The 11,460-nt window shown below is 44.6% G+C and overlaps 1 protein-coding gene across 1 annotated transcript; it reads right to left on the reverse strand.

Annotated features, from left to right (window-relative positions):
- Positions 1 to 1,090: 1,090 nt before the first annotated feature.
- LOC147981950 (putative F-box/kelch-repeat protein At3g17570) lies at positions 1,091 to 2,529 on the reverse strand. Its single transcript, XM_087516152.1, has 2 exons — positions 1,525 to 2,529; positions 1,091 to 1,360 (listed from the first exon to the last, which is right to left on the reverse strand). Exons 1-2 carry the CDS (start codon positions 2,527 to 2,529, stop codon positions 1,091 to 1,093), a joined length of 1,275 nt encoding a protein of 424 aa, XP_087372278.1.
- Between the last annotated feature and the right edge of the window lie 8,931 nt (positions 2,530 to 11,460).

The raw sequence follows: 11,460 nt of genomic DNA on the forward strand, positions 1-11,460 counted from the left end.
TGGTGCCACTGGCGGAGCGTAGTGGGGACAATTCCGGGCCCTGGCCCCCCCTTCCAAAAGGAAAATTTACCAAATACACTTACTTATCTGCTAATTGCTCTACTAATCGTCCGGCGTCTCTGATCATCCTAGCCTTTTCTATGCCATATACACTCACTTGGCCCCTCCTAATATTTGATTCACGCTCCGCCACTGCATGGTGCTAATCCCCTAGATAACTACTATTGTTTCAGAGAAGAACCATTGTTTCTTAATTACAAAACGCGACGAACACAAGTAACTCATATACACACATGCAACTAGTAACTATATATAGTCTGGACATCACACACTGACAAACAAACTTAGTTTCAGAGATACGTACAACTGACATAAAAACAGGATGGATCAAGAAAAAAAAAACATTTCATCCCCACTATCTAAATCTGCCACTGAACTAAAACAAACATTTGCTCGAAAAAGGGCCTATACGAAAATTATAGCCCTACTGCTATACTGCTATTGAAGGAGTAAAAGAAGAAAAATGAATGGATCTAGGCACATAATCTACCCACGCACACTGAATCTACATGTTTTGGTTGGGCAAAAAACTCTAGATCATAAAACAACTCACTGAAAATCCTACCCCATCCACTAAATCTTACCCATCCCGTTAAATCCTACCCCATCTCTCCTCCCTTCTCACTGTCGACAACGCCGTCGCTTGGAGACCCTTCGTAGAGGAACAACCCCCTCCCCTCGCAAGAGAAAAATATAACGGCGTTGAGAAGGGAAACAGGCCCAGTCCGAACAACCCAAGACAAACAACGGCCCGCCAGCCCAACAACTGTCAGCCCCACTCTCGCATGGGCCTCGGCACGGGCAGCCGCGCGCGACAACGCGTCGCGAGCGAGCGCGCGAGCCACCGATCAACTTGCACGAATGTTAAAGAAGACAAAGATCCAACGATCCTGAGTTTAGATGTGAGATATTATTTCACATCTAGATGTGAAATAGCAAACCTGAAAGAGAAAATACTACTCTAGTACTCCCTCCGTTTGCACTAAAATCACGACAAGTATTTTGAAACGGGGGGAGTACATGGCAAGGACTAAGGACTAGATGTGACAAAGTAGAGCGCTAATGGAGCATTGGACACTGTTGGGGTGTAGCCAAACGTCTTTGCCTGATACTGTCGGCGGAGCGGCAGTGCTCCTGCTATCGGAAGCTGCTGCTGGCGGAGATGAGCCGAGACGGGGATGAAGGACGTTCGACCATTGTACGTGTGGTCAAGCCACCACGGTTGCTCCATGCCCGCCTCAAATAGCAGCTCCTGCCGGCCAAATTCAAGGCTCCTTTCCATCCTGCGAAGGTACATCCCGTCAGTGGCGAAGCTAGCATGAGATTACGCCTAGGGCTAAGCTAGCTTTGAGTGATACACTTTAGTGGTTTTATATGTTGTATATGAAAAGAATTACAAAGGATATTGGTATTACGCCTAGGGCTATAGCCCCAACTGCCCTAGGCCTGTCTCTGCCACTGCATCCCGTGATCGAAGCTTTTGCACAACAACACGCTCCCCTCCAGCAGCAGCAGGCCGGCCTCTTCAGCTCCAGGAAACCACACGTCCCACTCGCGGCTCCAGCCATAGGTCGTCACGCATGGCATCGAGCCGACGGGCCGGCAGAACCTCACCGTCTCTGGCCTCGGGGCCTCCAGCCGCAGGTGTTTGGCCGCCACCAACGTGAACTTCTCCGTCGCCAGGTCGAAGCGCACCAGCTTCTTGCCTTTCCGGCGCTTTCCATGGCCACTCGCGGGCCAGTACACTGCCCCGTCAACATACGCAGGATCGCCGTATGCCCGACCATATATCGAGAAAGCGACACGCAGCCTCGTCCAGCTGCCGTCTCCTCCGATGGTGTACACGTGCAGTTCTTGGTCGACCATGACGCGTCCGGGCATGGTGCGGTATTTGACAAAGTCATAGTGCACGATCTTGTATCGTCTTGTCGCAGCATCGTAGCCGAAGCAGTATGCCCCGGAGTTGTAATTCCACCTTACCCCCGACGCCTCTGGCGGAAGCGATAGAACGAGCGACTCACCGATGAACGGCTCTATGACTTTGATAATGGACTTTTCGCCGGTTTTCAAGAAGCAGAGCAGGCCGTTGCAGGCGCCTACAAAGTCATCCCGCACGTCGGCTGTGAGCTCGGCCGTGACCCGCCAGTGCTCGTCAAAGAGAAAGCCGCGGCCTTTGCACGATTTTTCGCGGCTGCTGTAGGCAAATCCGGGAAAGAAGACGATGGTGTGTGTCAAATGCGTCCGTGGTCCGTGCGCCATGTGCGCCTGGATAAACGTTTGGTCCGCGATGATGTCCCGCCATTCTTTGCAGACCCGCCGGAGGCGGCGGAGGTCGCTCCCCGGGAGGCGAACCAAGACGCTGGCGAGGACGTCTTGCGGCAAGTCAGTGATTTTGGCCCTTTTGGCCGCCGTCGTTGCCTGCTTCTTGGAAGACCGCCGACACTGACGCGGATGCATCACGATACGCATCGACCTGATCCGATGCATTAACTTAGCTGTGAAATTCATGATGATACTCGGAAAGTTTAGACCTAAATTATGTGTGCGTTGGTTGGGTTATAGTCTAAGTGGCTCAATCAAGCATAGAAAGAAAAAGAAAAAGAAACAGAAAATACCCACATGAATCTCCGTGTAATAATTATGGCACATCTAGATGTGCTTTAACAAAACTGTATCAACAATCTCTAGAGGTGAATCTTTTATCCATCCCACACACATCTTATATCTGAAAAATCACGCGCAAGATGATATATATTGTCAAAAGTTGTCGGCGATATTTTTTTGAACAAATAAGCTCGGTTTAGTATATGGATCGGTAGCCCCGCGACCTAGCCAGCCCCTGCCTCCCAAAAAGTTAGGGTTCTCTGCCTCCCGCCTGTCCAGTCCGACCAGCCGAACTTATCCGACTGCAACCATACTTCATCCTGCGTCGTGTCAGCCTTCGCACATCTTCGTGCATTGCTTAACACCCTGTGTATGCATGATCTCGATACGACACACTCCAAACTTCTCCAAGCCTTGTATGCACATCGCCTTGCATCATGTCAATCATTAATGGACTTGCGACCGCACCTTTGTTTTCCGTAGCGTGCACCGCTGCTATCTTGTACATACATGTACACGTACTAAGCAAAGATAGCCCATCGGAGAATTCCTGTAGTAGGCTTCCTGTGCACAAAATCAAAAGTTCCATTTACCCTTGCTCACGTGCAGCCCCAAACCTTCTCCATTCTGCTCTTTGTCTTGCTCCCGATGGATAGCTACACACACGGTACCTGACGCCCTTTTTCTTCTTTTAATTAACAAGTCTCGAACGCGATCCCTTACACCGGTCAAAACCAGCAGCTTGCTCCTCCCGATCGATTAGCTAGCTTATTATGGCCGCCTCCTCTGGATGGGCCCTATACGTTCTTGCTGGCTCAGGCCTGGCCCGCTTATCCACAGCGTCCGCACGCTAGCCTAGGGCATACGCTATACGCTGGATCGATCCATCGCACTGCCGCCGCCACGCGCCTGCTGCTGCTTGCCTGGTCGCCGTCAAGCCGCACGTACGCCACGCTGCTTCCATCGATCTCATCATGCAAACCGTCTATTTCAATTCGCCGAGAACTGTCACCGTTCCCAATTGCTTCACCATGCCGATATCATCGTAGGCACACCGCGTGCAGTGTCAAACCCATCGCCCTCTGAACGCGATCTTGGCTCCTGCTTCCACGCGAACCATACGAAATTGACACACCTCTAGATCAACAATTCATGACCTTTGAACATTGAACCTTGCTTATGATACCACTTGTTAGAATAAATTCGAGGCCACCGTTGATCTACCGAGGACCAAACAATCACATGAGGCATGACACGAGATTTGTTAACGAGGTTAACCGATATGGCTATATTTCCGGGGCCTGAATACGGACGCTCCTCCCCGTGACACCGCTATAATACCGCACCCCGGCGTGCCTGTGCTATTATGTTGGCATAGGTTACATCGTGTGTCTACCCCCCGATATATATGAGAGGCCTATGATACAAGAGTCCTATTAGGACACAACTCCTACCCTGTCTACACATAGTTCAAATACAAGTCCAACTGTAACCTATCTTGTACAATAATATTCGACACAACTCTAACACGTGTACTTCTTGGTCGACCACGGCGTGTCCAGGCATGGTGCGGTCTTTGACAAAGTCATAGTGCACGATCTTGTATCGTCTTGTCGCAGCATCATAGCTGAAGCAGTACGCCCCAGAGTTGAAGGTCCACCTTACCCCCGACGCCTCTGGCGGTAACGGCACTGTGAGCGACCCACCGGTGAATGGCTCTACGACTTTCATAATGGACTTCTTGCCGATTTCCAAGAAGCAGAGCAGGCTGTTGCAAGCGCCTACAAAGTCATCCCGCAGGTCAGCTGTGAGCTCAGCCGTGACCTGCCAATGCTCGTCAAAGAGAAAGCGCGGCCTTTGCAAAAAATTTCACGGCTACTGTAGACGAATCCGGGAAATTACAGTGCCTGTCTGATTTAGTGAACAAATATAAGCCTGATTTTTTAGGTTTTCAAGAAATTAAGAGGGAAACTTTGTTTGACTCTTTCCTCAATGTCCTAGCTGGTTCTACTGCTTATGAGTGGCACATACTACCTGCTGTAGGCTCTGCTGGGGGTATCCTTATGGGTGCCAAATCCAACTTTTTTGAGGTCCTTGATATTAGTATAAAGAAATATTGCATTATTATATCCTTAAAAAATAAGAATGATGGCTTCTGTTAGCATTTGATTGTGGTATATGGGACAGCTTATGTCGTAGACCAACTTGACTTTATTGCTGAACTACATGGAAGTATGGAAGGCTTATGCTATCCTGTTCTGTTTGGGGGGGATTTCAACCTGATTAGGGAGGCTAAGGAGAAAACTTCTGGCAATATTAATACCTCGTGGGCATTTTTGTTCAATGATTGGATAAACAAATGGGGCTTAATTTAATATAAGCTGTCAAACAGGGTTTTTACCTAGAGTAACAATCAAGACAACCCCATCTTTGCCACTATCGACAGAGTTTTCTCTGCTACTAGTTGGGACAGTCACTTCCCTCTCACCACACTGTGTGCTCTGCCTAGAGTGGGAAGTGATCATACCCCAATTTTACTTGATTCTGGGGTGGGTATGTGTAATCCAACCAGACCCTCCAAATCTGAGAAGTGGTGGCTTGAGCAACCAGACTTTCAAGCCTTAGTAGAAAAAATTTGGGCCACACCTTCACCATTTACAACTACTATTGGGACCTGGCAATTTAAAACTAAACTATTTAGGGAACTTTTAAGGGATGGAATATAAACATTGAAGCTACCATGAAGAAAAAAAAGAAGGATTTACTTCAGGAATTTGATATCCTGGATGTCTTTTGTGAACAAAACAGAACTAATGCTGGGGATATCCTCAGGATGAAACAGATTAGGGAGGAGCTTGGTGAGATTTGGAAAAAAGAATAAACTGCCATGTGGTAGAGATCTAGAGATAGGAAGATCAAAGAGGGGGATAGGAACACAACATATTTCCATGATGTTGCCAACCAACGAAGGAGGAAAAGCCAGTTGTCTATCTTGGAGGGTCCAGATGGACCTATATACTGCACTAAAGACATGCTAGAAGTTGCTACTAACTTTTATAAAAACCTCTTTGGTTATGAACCTAGACCTAATATTCATCTAGATGACCAGTTTTGGTCTGAGAAAGAGCTTGTGACAGAAGCAGAAAATGCCTTGCTTGAGAGGCCTTTCTTAGAAGAGGAAATTAAAGAAGCTGTTATGAGATCCTATGCTAACGGGGCCCCTGGCCCTGATGGCCTCTCATTTTTGTTCTATTAACACTTTTGGGAGGTTATCAAAGGAGATTTCATGGCTCTGGTGGGGGATTTTGAAAATGGATCTTTGGATATCTAGAGATTAAATTACTCTATTGTCACTCTTATTCCTAAAGAGCCAGATGCCAAAAATATGAAGAAGTCCAGGCCCATTTGTTTGAGTAACTGCTCTGTAAAAATCTTTAGCAAGGCTATGAGAAATAGGGCTTCCCCTGTGGGTCATAGGCTCCTATCACCATGTCAATCTGCTTTTGTGAGAGGTAGGTTTATTTTAGAGAGTGTGGTTACTGCCCATGAGGCTATACATGAAGTTCATAAATCAAAAGACCCTGGGATTGTGCTCAAGTTAGATTATGAGAAAGCTTACGATCGTGTGAACTGGGATTTCCTAGTAGAGATGTTAACTTCTAGGGGTTTTCGGGCTAAGTGGATTAGGTGGAACCTTTCCATTATGCAACAAAGCTCTTTTTGTGCCAAGATTAATGATGCTCTAGGCCCTTACTTTGTAGGGGGGAAAGGGCTCAAACAAGGGGACCCGAGCTCCCCAATGCTTTACAATTTAGTAGCTGATGTGTTCTCTCCTATGCTGGTGAAAACGGTTAACAATAACATAACATAATCTCTGGGATTGTTCCGCATGTCATCCCACATGGGCTAATATGTCTATAGTAGGCTGATGACACAATCCTTTTCCTAAATCCTAATCCTGAACATGTTAAGAATTTAAAATGGCTACTTGCATGCTTTGAAAACCTTTGTGGTTTGAAGATTAACTATAACAAGTGTGAGGTAGTTCCAATAAATATGAATGAAGATGATGCTAAGCTATTATCCCAAAATTTTTGCTGCAAATTGGGGGATTTCCCCCTTAAGTATTTGGGGGTTCCACTGCACTACCTCAAGCTGAGGAGGGAGGACATTCAGTATATCATAGACAAAATTATTAAGAGAATGTGTGGGTGGAAAGGGAGATTACTTAGCTATGAGGCAAAGTTAGTTCTTCTCAAAGCCTGCATTGCTAGTATACCTATGTATCTGATGTCTGTTATTAAATTTCCTAAATGGGCAATTAAAGCCATCACCTCTCAGATGGCACATTTCTTCTGGGGGAACATGGAGGATGAACATAAATACCATCTTGCTAACCGGGGACTAATTTCATAGAAAAAATATTTTGGTGGTTTGGAGGTACCCAATTTAAGAGAATTTAACATGGCTTTTCTAGCCTCTTGGGCTAAAAGATACTTCATGGACTGTGATAAGAACTGGGTTAGACCGATAGATCATAAGTATAGAACCAATAACCCTAATTTTTTGTGGTCCAAACAGGGGGTGGGATCTCCCTTTTGGAAAGGGGTTACTTGGGCTTTTGAAGGTATAAAACCTTTTTTTAGATGGAACATGGGCAATGGCAATAAGGTCAGGTCCTGGGATGACACTTGGGTGGGGGATTCTTCCCTGAAAACTCAATTCTGGGAAGTTCATGAAATTTGTCAGCAACAGCATTGCGTAGTTTCAGAGGTGTGGGATGATTTCAATTTAAAACTTACCTTGAACAGATGTGTGGGGTCTGAGTTTATGGAGAGGTGGCATGACCTGATCCGGGTCATTTCTACCAAAAACCTGACTAATGAGGAGGACCAACCTGTTTGGTTGCTGGAATCATCAGGGGTCTACTCGGTCAAGTCTTTTTACACCATGATTAACTGGGGTGGGGTTTCTACCCTGTATGGAAAAACTTTTGGAAGATTGGTGTGCCTCACAGATACCTAGTCTTTTTGTGGCTAGCTTTTAGTAATAAAATTCTTACCAGAGATAACTTAAATAAAAGGAGGGTGGTAGAGAACCTAAAATGTTTATATTGTGATGAGGAAGAATCAGTGTGCCACTTGTTCTTCGAATGTGTAGTTGCCAGACAGATCTGGAGTGATGTGGCTGACGCTTTTGGGTTTAATATCCCTAATAATATGACTGAGTTATCCTCCTTCTGGAGTATGAATAATAAGAAAATTGTTGTCAATATTGCTTGTGTTGCTATCATTTGGGGCATTTGGACTATGCGTAACGACATGTGTTTTCAGGGCGTACCGTGGACAAGCACCCGTGAGATTCCTGCAAGGATCAGCGCGTCGATACATCAATGGAAGATTCTATGCGGGGGCGATCAATTGGTGCTGCTGAGAAGATGCCTTCAACTTCGGGATCGGCGAAGAGGCGAGCTGCTCAGGATTGCCTGGGCTGAGGACTGAGAGCGTGCGCGAAGAAGACCCGGGGCGGAGCGCTGAAGGCTCATTCAGGGTGAAAAAAATGCTTACGTCGATCTTCTCCGTGATACTTCTGGCGTGGCTTGGATGATGCCTGTATATTTTGCCTTGTATGGCAGTAGACGCTCTTTCCCTTCGGTAGTTTTGATTCAGTTTGGTTTGCGGGCGATTAGGCCGTAGCTTTACTTAAATATTCTCTGGTCTGTTACTTCGAGTAGACCCGGTTGCTTGTAACAGTCTTGATGACCTGCGTTGCTCCGTTTTTAATAAAAATGGGGCGGGAAAACCCCTTTTGATCAAAAAAAAGAAGACGATGGTGTGTGTCAAATGCGTCCTTTGTCCGTGCGCCATGTGCGCCTGAATAAACGTTTGGTCCGCGATGATGCCCCGCCATTCTTTGCAGACCCGCCGGAGGCAGCGGAGGTTGCTCCACGGGAGGCGAACCAGGATGCTGGCGAGGACGTCTTCCGGCAAGGCTGCCGTTTTGGCCCTTTTGGCCACCGTCGTTGCCTGCTTCTTGGAAGACTGCTGACGCCGACGCGGATGCATCAAGATTGGCATCGATTGACCTGATCCTATGCATTAACTTAGCTGTGAAATTCATGGTGGTTGTCGTTTTAACCTAAATTTTGTGTGCTATGGTTAGTATACATCTCTCCGATGAGGCGATGCCAAACAAAACAAGGAGTCTTCTTACGCCAGACCTCGTTTGCATGTTTGGGAGGAGAGATATATATATCAGTTTTGCTAAAGCACATTTAGATATGCTATAAGTATTGCACATCTAAGTCATATGTCATTGTTCTTATATTGAGATTCTTGTGAATTTTTTTTCTTCTCTTTTTTCCTTTTTCTCTTTATATTTGATTCACTCACTTAGATATGCAATAACTTGAGCACATCTAGATGTGCGCTAGACACACCCATATATATACGAGCAGATGTGTTTGCATGTGTAAAGCCTCGGAAGAGATTTCTCCCAAAAAAAATTCTTGAAGGAGTTTGTACTGTTGGTAGGATGCCAGACAAAATTTCTCATTTTTCTTCTTGTTTTTTTGGGCTTTCCTGTGCTGCGGTCTCAGTGAGCTGGATTATCGAGTGTTTGCTTTATAATATAAAATGCGGGGGAAACCTTTTATCGTAAGACGAGCCGCGTTGTGTCCCTATATCCCTCGGCACTCGGCAGGTTTTGTTACAACAAAAGAAACGTGATACGCAAGCTAGCTGGGTTAAAATGGAATCACAATCAGGCCCATCTGTATGACACCCTCCCCTCAGTTAACTGAATCACAATCGGGCTAAGTTGATATTACATCTGCTCCATCTTCTTATGTGCTAGCCTTTCTGTTTAGAAAGTGAAATCAATTTCAAAATGATTCGCTCTTATATATGAAAAATAGAATTAACTCGGAGATATGTTGCATCTAAGTTGTCACAGCATAAACAAGGAGGCTGGTGCCATTTTATTCCAAGTTCATCCTGCAATGATTTTACCCAAATAACTGCTGCAGTGGCATTTGCAAGAGTCTTATACTCTGTTTCACCGCTTGCTCTTCCTATAGTGACATTTTTCTTGGCACTCTGCTAAAAATAACATTAGCTTTAAAAAATAAATACTGCGACGCCATGACACGATCTCATGTCATCTGCACGGCCTGCCCAATCAGCATATCAAATAAGACCAACTAGTATAGAACTTAATTAATTTCAAAAAATGTGTATATGTGAATGCATGTAAATATTGACAAAGGTTATCAGTAGAAAAGAAAGTATCGGGCCTCATGAGAGTTATTAGTTTCGCGGAGCTCACAAGAGTTAAGTATTGAACGGTGCCTATGACACTCCTATACTTTGTGTTTTCTTTAGATTCGAAGGACTCTCCTTGATGTGCCGATAACTTTTTCGAGGAGGATAGAGGAATAGGAGAAAGTTTACAGTCCTTTATGCCTACGAAGTCAAGTGTTTAGAGGCATATTTTCTTGACACAATAAGATGTCATCTTGGACTTTCTTGACTTCTGTTCCCAACAAGAAATACATACCTCCTAAATCCTACAAGGAAAAATTTGAGCTTAACCCTTGCAACTGTGCATCAATAGCTTCTTTTGAAGAGCTTGCAACTATGATGTCATCAACATGCATAAGTACAAAAATCGTGGTGCTTGATTTGCAGCATATGAACAAGGATGTGCCTAGCTTTAGATGCAAAGAAAGCCAATATGCTTTTAATTGTGAGCTCAAAAGAGAGTCCATGCTCGAAAGTGCATTTTTTAACCACAGAGGTCCTTATCAAGTTTGAATATGTTGCATGGTGATTTACCATCTTCATAACCTTGTGGTTGCCTGAAGTACACATCCTCTTCCAAAACACCATGTAAAAACCTACTATCTAACTGTCTGAAGCTCCTTTTGCTAGACACAACAACTGGTAATACAAGCCTTGTGCTAGGATTTTTAACAACATAATCTGCACTAATCGTCTTCTTTTTCACAAAAGTATGGCTACTTGCAAGGAAGATAAGAAATAAAAATAGGGGAACTCGTGCATACCGAAGGAAAGTGAATTGAATGTTGCATACCAACATTTTGATATGTGTGCATTGGAGAAACATTGGGGTAAAAGAAAACGTGTGGTGCCCATGTATTCCATGTGCAATATCTGTTGAAAAACAAGAAATTCAAATTCTGTGTGTGCCATTGGAAATTATTAAATGGATAGTTTGCATCTTGCATATAGATATAACACTCAGGGTTGAAGCATCAGATATATTAGTGTACTGGACTATCTGAAACATTGACCAATGAATTTGACATGGTGAACATTTGTAAAATATTAATTTAACAAGGGAACAAATTATTGATAGAAATTATTCCGTCTTTAGCTCTCCCACTGTCATTTTTCTAGAAATTGGGACAAGGCCAAAACAAAACATTGTGTTTATTTAGTTTGGTCAGTGAAACTAAAAAAGCACATTACATTGGTTCAAATTAAACTAGTTTGTGAGGCTATCACAGGTTATGACCATACTTGCCATTAGTCCAGGATGTCTTGGTTGCCTATCGCGTGGTACTATCTCTTGGTGATGATGCGCAATAAGGTGTATAATTCTTCAGTTGACAATTTGGAATGTGTATCGCGGCCCTAGGTATTTGGGTCGATGGCTCAGGTACGATACATGAGATGTAGAGTAAGATTCCATTGTTTTTACAAAATTTATTTTGCTAATATCACCTGGAGGCAAAAATAATGCTATAATTATGAATCCACCTCTCCCCATTAC

Source organism: Triticum urartu, chromosome 3A (assembly GCF_056163025.1).
Source record: "Triticum urartu cultivar PI428250 chromosome 3A, HENAU_Tu73, whole genome shotgun sequence".
NCBI classification, from domain to species: domain Eukaryota; kingdom Viridiplantae; phylum Streptophyta; class Magnoliopsida; order Poales; family Poaceae; genus Triticum; species Triticum urartu.

Coding starts and splice junctions, on each gene's coding strand:
- LOC147981950 (XM_087516152.1), bottom strand. CDS start 2,529: ATGCGTATCGTGATGCATCCGCGTCAGTGTCGGCGGTCTTCCAAGAAG. Junction 1,361..1,524: donor GCAAAAGCTTCGATCACGGG/ATGCAGTGGCAG, acceptor TTCGCCACTGAC/GGGATGTACCTTCGCAGGAT.